This window comes from Acomys minous (genome assembly GCF_964271855.1).
Source record: "Acomys minous genome assembly, chromosome: 10".
In the NCBI taxonomy this organism is placed as follows: domain Eukaryota; kingdom Metazoa; phylum Chordata; class Mammalia; order Rodentia; family Muridae; genus Acomys; species Acomys minous.
Genome location: NC_140491.1, coordinates 46,394,082 through 46,401,026, shown reverse-complemented (window position 1 = coordinate 46,401,026; position 6,945 = coordinate 46,394,082). Strand labels below are relative to the sequence as shown.

Genomic DNA, 6,945 nt, shown 5'->3' with positions numbered 1-6,945 from the left:
TCCTCGAGGCTTCTCGGTGGGCACTGACTGGGTTTAAGGCTGAGTGCGGGGTCCTCTCGGGTGACCTGGTTCTGTTTGGGGAGGGGACACACATCTGGCAGGACTGTTTCTCCCTCTACTGGAAATTTCAGCTTTTTTTTAATGCCTCCAAAGACTCATAGGAGGGTGGGCTTCACTGTACATAGGTGGAGAAATCAAAGCTTGGAGAAGCGAGAGTGGTGCCCAAGGTCACGTGGCCCTCTTGGGCAAGAGGGACCCGGGGCGCTGAGTTGGGCACCGACTCTGTCTGCCCAGGACCTGGGCTCTTGGGGCTCTCCTGTCGCAGCGCGGTCGCGGCGGAGGACCACTGCCGGGGCGCGGGCGGGCGCCAGTGCGCAGGCGCGGCGGGCGGGAGGGGACGCGCTCGGGGCGCGCGCGCTGGGCAGCCGGCGCCCCAACTCCGCCCGCCCCGCGCCCCGGCGCCTCGCCGCCCGCCGCCCGCCCGCCCCGGCGCCGCCGCCCGCGCCCCGGCGCCCCGGGCCGGCGAGGGGCGCGCCCGTGGCCGCGGCCGCTGCATGGCGCTGAGATGGCGGGGGCGCCGCGCGGCCAAGGCGGCGGCGGAGGCGCGGGCGAGCCCGGGGGCGCAGAGCGGGCGGCCGGGCCGGGCGGCCGGCGTGGGCTCCGGGCGTGTGGCGAGGAGTTCGCGTGCCCCGAGCTGGAGGCGCTGTTCCGCGGCTACACGTTGCGGCTGGAGCAGGCTGCCACGCTAAAGGCGCTGGCGGTGCTCAGCTTGCTGGCGGGAGCCCTGGCACTGGCCGAGCTGTTGGGAGAGCCGGGGCCAGCGCCCGGCCTCGCCAAGGGGTCGCACCCAGTGCACTGCATCCTCTTCCTGGCGCTGTTCGTGGTCACCAATGTCCGATCCCTGCAGGTATCCCAGCTGCAGCAGGTCGGTCAGCTGGCGCTGTTCTTCAGCCTCACCTTCGCGCTACTCTGCTGCCCCTTCGCGCTGGGCGGCCCGGCAAGGAGCTCTGCGGGAGGCGCAATGGGGTCCGCGGTCGCCGAGCAGGGGCTTTGGCAACTCCTTTTGGTCACCTTCGTATCCTATGCCTTGCTGCCCGTGCGCAGCCTACTGGCCATCGGCTTCGGGCTGGTGGTGGCTGCCTCGCACTTACTGGTCACAGCCGCCTTGGTCCCTGCCAAGCGCCCACGTCTCTGGAGGACGGTAAGTGGCACCTCGCGCCCCCCATTGGGATGGAGACATATCTGCCAGCGGGACTGATGGTGCCAGGAGTTTAAGATTCTTTCTCCTATGGGGAAGGTGGGGAAAGTGAGGTTCTGAAGAAGGGGGACAGGTGTTCAAGGTCAGTCAGCAAGCTGGGGATGCAGTCGGGTTTAGCACCCTCCACTCGGGGTTTCTTCGGAGATAAAGAGTCCAGAGCGTCTTTAGGGTGGAGGCGGGAGACGACGGTGTGTGTGTGTGTGTGTGTGTGTGTGTGTGTGTGTGTGTGTTGGTGACAGGCCCAAGGTCAGGCAGTAATTGTGTGGCCAAGGAGGGGTTCAAGCCTGATCCGCTGCTCTGGGTTGCACCCATCTCAGTTGAGGGACTGAAAAGTGGGAGGGTGCGCGGTCTACAGGCCAGGCTTCTATGCTGGCAGAGGAGCGCACAGCCCCTGGGCTCCTCTCCAGCTCGCCTGGAGTGCATCTGGGGCTCTCTTCTTAATTCTGCGGGGCCCGAGGGAGCAGTTAGTGGGAAGAAAGGACTTTGAACACCTCTAGTATTGCTAACCAGCCTGCTGTGAGCCCGAGTCTTGCCAAGGTCACCCACAGTCTGATCTCCTCAGCTTCTATTCCCAGAAAGCCCCAACCCTGGCTCCCTAGAGCCTCAACTTTGTCTCTTTCAATTGGGGCGGGTGAGGTGGCTGTCGGGACTAGGGCTTAGGACTTAACTCCCCTCGAGGCTCCTCCTGGACTCTAGAGGTTCCTGTTCTCCCAGACCACTGCAGCCAACCAGGTGGGAGGTGGACCAGGAGAGTGTTCCCAGGAGTTTGGCATCTTCCCCAGCAACTGGTCCTGCCCAGGCCTGGCAGCTGAGGGAGGGTTTTGTTTCTAGGTCTACCTACAGAACAGCAGGAGGCAGATGAGAGGCAGATAGGTGGGGAAGCCCATCTAAGGAAAGAAGGTAGCTCAAGGGAGCATATGGGAGGCTGTGGGGGCGGGGGCTGGGCTGGGCCTAGAATCCAAACTGCTGGAGGAGAATAACTGTGTGTGTGTGTGTGTGTGTGTGTGTGTGTGTGTGTGTGTGAGAGAGAGAGAGAGAGAGAGAGAGAGAGAGAGAGAGAGACAGGGAGAGAGAGAGAGAGAGAGAGAGACAGAGAGACAGAGACAGAGAGAGAGAGAGACAGAGAGAGGGCTGGCTGTCGGTACCTGCTGACTATAGGACAAACACCCACACCCAGACTCTGATGGCAGGGGCAGTATTTGGTCCAGGGGCGGTGATGGCAGATCTATTGCTGAGCATGCACTGTAGGGCAGGAGAATCAGACATAGGCTCAGGCCCATTGTGGGTTCCCTGGGTGACTGCATTGTTATTTATTTATTTTATTTTTAACTAGTAATTCTTTTCCCCCTACACAGCCTCTAGGCATTTCCTTTTAGAGAAGAGATTTAAAAGGAGGGCGGAGTCTGCCAATGCCCCTCCCTCTGGGATAGAGGAGCTCCCACTACTTTGCTGGGGAAGGAAGCTGGTCCTCAGCCTTCCCTGTGACTAGCCTTCAGTTTGGTGTGAACCCCTCCCTCAGTGAAACTCAGTCTCTGGCCTGCTCCCCCTGGGGGAGATGGTGCCCATGAGAAAGGCACATACCGAACACCTGTCATTTCTAAAGCATTTTATCCTCCTCAGTATTTGTACTCCTATCTTGACACATAAATGGGGATGAGGTAGGGAAACCTGGGGTGAAGAGGAGCTGGTAGCCCCCAAGGATCTCAAATGTCTTACCATTACAAAATCCCAGGCACCTTGCAGGCTGTCCGTGAACTCTGCCACTCGTATTTGAGATGCCCGAGGAAGGTGCCACTCACATGAGGAGACGCTGGTGTCTCTGCTGCGCCTCACGGCCCCCTCCCTTCAGACCCTGTCACCTCTGCTCATGGCAGTGTCTCCTCACCTCCAAATTCTAGGCAGGCAGCACTCAAGAGGGCATGAGGGAGATGTGCAGACGAAGTGGAAAGACTGAGTAATGGGGACAGTCCTGCCCTTGCTGCACACACAAGGGATGCCGTTTTAGGGTATCAGGTCTCCACAGGAGCCTGTTGGGGCTGAGTCCCAGCGAAAACTCCAGAGTCAGGTGCACACCCCAGGCTCAGACCTACAGGCTCAGCTTCCTGTCGAGAGGCTCAGAACAAACCTACACACTGTCCTGGGGTTTGGGTTCCAGAACCTACTCTGTACATGGGAGCAGGTGTCTTCCAGAGCCACTGCCCGGCTTCAGAGATGTTCTGAGAGCCTTGGGGAAATAGAGGCAGCAAAGAGAAGGTCACTTCCTTGGAGTGCTATTGAGGGGGAGGGAATTCTTGGGAAAAGGTCCCTACCCACAGTGGTCCCCTCCTGAGCCTGGAGTAGAGTAGGCAGGCAAGCCTGTGTCCACTGGCTCTGAGCTTCCTTCTGTACCTAGTGTTCTTCATCGTCCCCGTGCACATGTTTTTTTTGCCCCCACATGAGTCTGTATTACTGCTGCTAGTGTTGTTGTTGTTGTTGTTGTTGTTGTTGTTATTATTATTATTATTATTATTATTATTATTATTATTATTATTATCTCTTTGAAATAGCCCAGGTCCATTGAATGTGTATATACTGTGTGTTTTCTTTTTCTTTTTTTTAAAAAAAGATTTTATTTATTTTATGTATATGAGTGCTCTATCTGCATGTACACCTATCCACTGGAAGAAGGCTTTAGAAGGGATAGATGCTTGTGAGCCACCATGTGGTTGCTGGGGATTGAACTCAGGACCTCTGGAAGAGCAGACGATGCTCTTAACCGCTGAGCCATCTCGCCAGCCCCCACTCCACCTGTGTGTTTTCAATTAGGCTGCCTGTCAGGGTGGAGTTTCAGTTTCTGTTGGTTCTTAACCATAGGTGGCCGGTGATGGAAACTAGGATTGGCAGGGAATATATGTGCTCCTGTTTCTGCCCATCAAAGCTGTCAGCGCCGCTCTCTGGGGCGCTCGATGACTTCGGGTGCACTCTTTTTTTCCTGGAATGCCCCTGATGTCTCAGGAGTAAGGCCTGAGCCCCTTGGGTGCACAGGTGGCTGTTGGTGTTGAGCAGGGTGGCTCAGGTGCTGGCTTAGATGGGTACAGGTGGGCTTGTGAGTGAACGGTCCCCTAGCACTTCAGGGGGTATGACATAGTCTCGTAAGCAGGGCTGCAGGCGGACCTCTGTGCCTCAGTTTTTCCCAGTGCCAGAGGGAGAGGTGGTTCGGTCTACAGTGTCCTAGGACAGCTGTGTTTTTTCGGTACCATATGTGGACTGTGTCTGTCAGGCGTACCCTGTCCGGTCAGCTATCCAGAAGTCAGTGACATGGATGTTGTCACTTTAATCAGCTGCTTGAAGCCAGTGATCTCTTAGTTTGTGTCTAGCTTTGTGAAACAGAATTGCTTGGAGTGAGGTGCTTTCGATGTGTTGGGTACTGCTAGGGTGTGGGTGACAGGACACTTTGCCCGTTCTCTACGAACTGCAATGGCACGCACAGAGTATGGGCATAAGGGACATGTGGCCGTGGTGGCTCCTGCGGTCTGGGGCTTTGTGCTTTCACCTTCCCTGACAGGCACCTCTGAAACAAGAACTTGCAGCTTTGGGGGTTGAGGGAGCAGGGCTAAGCCCGCCCCACCCCCAGTATGGACAGAAAGAGCAGGGTGGTCCCCCACAGGCTGTGGCCTCTTGTCTTCTCCTCAGGGCCTGAGCGAGGCAAGAAAAGACACCCCCCCCTACCCGCTCTGTAGGACACTGGTGTACTGTGTCTGGGGTCATGAGTCCTACCTGCCCCTCACATGCAAGCACGCATGCCCATTCAGAGGCACATCCAAGCACTCTCATTGCAAGTACCTACACAAATGCTTCGTGTGCACCCTGCCACATTCTCCCATGTACACACACACACACACACACACACACACATGTTTACATGTAGACACACCCGTATTATTATATACAAGCCCACACAGATACACCTACATGCACACTCAAGCTCACTGTCCCCTTTACACCTGTGTGCATGCACATGGGAGCACAAACACAAATCAGTGCATACTCACACACTCAAGACAACTTGATGCAACACACACTCACCAATATATGCGTTTAGCTCCTTTTCTTACACTCTGCTCACACACTGGTACAGCATGCTCACCTGCCCTCAGGGCCTCATGCCCTTTTGTGCTCACACAAAGCATGTTCATACACACACTCAGGAGTGTGATTACTCTTGTACACACACACATGAACACTCAAACATGCCCATCTGCACATTTGTGCATGCTCATAGCCACTCATGCCACAGGGTTATTCAAATGCATTTTGGGGGGTGGGTGGGTAGATGCAATCAGCCAGGAGGGAGATGGAGCCCCAAAGAAGGCAGCCAGGGTAGAGTCCCAGCAGTGCCCGGGCAGAGTCATTGACTGAGGCCTACCTCCTTCACCCCTACATCCTTGACCTTGGGTCACTTCAGGGTCTGAATTGTGGATTATGGAGTCCAAGCTCAGACCTCATCTGGATCAGTGAGATTGTCCGTGTCTGTGTCAGGCCAGTGTGCCACAGGAACAATGACTAAGTCCGGGATCCGAGAGCCCTCAGTGAGGAGTGGGACCTCCCAACACCTTAACCCATGATAATATGACAATACGGGTTTGTGTCCTGTGTCCCCCACTTATGGCAGTGGCCCCTCCTGTCCTCCTTGCTGGGATTCTTTCTCTGTCCTTTTTAGCCTCCTACTTCTCTGTCCTCTTCTCAGTCGTGTAGGGACCTACTGTGTGTTCTTATGCTAAGGAGCCCCATCCCCCCGCCTCCCCCCCCCCCCCCCCCCCGACGCTGTACCCTGCTGAGACACCAGCCTCAGGAGGAGGGTGGAAGGCCAGGCCTGACTGAAGGCAGCATAGACCCTGACTGATCTGTCCCTGGGCTGGAGAAAGGCAGGGCCTGCATTGATGTCCAAGGTGGGGGTTTGCTCTGCCTTTAGTTAGGAATAAGAAGAAAACTTGAAGTCATGCTGCCTGAACCCCAGGGTTCAGAACTGAGGAGACTCTGGCTGCAGCACTGTGAGTGTCAACCCCATCTGGCCACCTTCATGTGTGTGCCCACTCACAGGTGTATTCATGTATGTGTGCACGTAGGTACATACTTACGTAAATACGCCCACAGGAATGCACACTGTCTGTGTGTACATTTGTATATACCCATGCTTGGGTGTGCATACATGTGCATATATTTGCATATGTGTGCGTATGTGCATATGAAGAAGAGTTGGTGGCATCCAGAAGATGGGTCAGGTAACAACTGTGGTGTGAGAGGGCCCCCCCTTGGCGTTCCTGACACAGAGATTCAGCCTCTGAGCTCCATAGAGGAATTCCACACTAGCAACACGTTGTAGATCTGCACGCAACCTTTGCTTTCACTCTAAGAACACAGAACAGCCCTTAAACATCCAGCTTTCCAAAGTGGCTCCAGCCCTGGGTGCAATGCTCCCACACAGTGTATGGCTGGCCTGGTTCCCCAGAGCTCACCATTTCTTTTGTGCCCTTTTCTTAGCATTGTGCCTCATCTGATTGCTCTCATGCCATGCGTGTGGTGCCCGCTTACCTGCTGGTTTGTTCTCTGCTTTCTTGGAGCATTGATGATGTTTCTGATAGATAGAAGGGTCATTTTTTTTTTCTCCTCACACAGTAGTCTCCAAGTGAGGAGGTGTGGCACGTATG

At 55.7% G+C, this 6,945-nt stretch overlaps 1 protein-coding gene across 1 annotated transcript in view; it reads left to right on the top strand.

The window, feature by feature from the left end:
• The first annotated feature begins 550 nt into the window (after nt 1-550).
• Nucleotides 551-6,945, top strand: part of ADCY1 (adenylate cyclase 1) — a 119,826-nt gene continuing 113,431 nt past the window's right edge. The window contains exon 1 of the mRNA XM_084799737.1: nt 551-1,201. Within this exon, the coding sequence (XP_084655863.1) occupies nt 566-1,201 (636 nt within the window). The 5' untranslated portion in view covers nt 551-565. The remainder of the gene's footprint in view (nt 1,202-6,945) is intronic.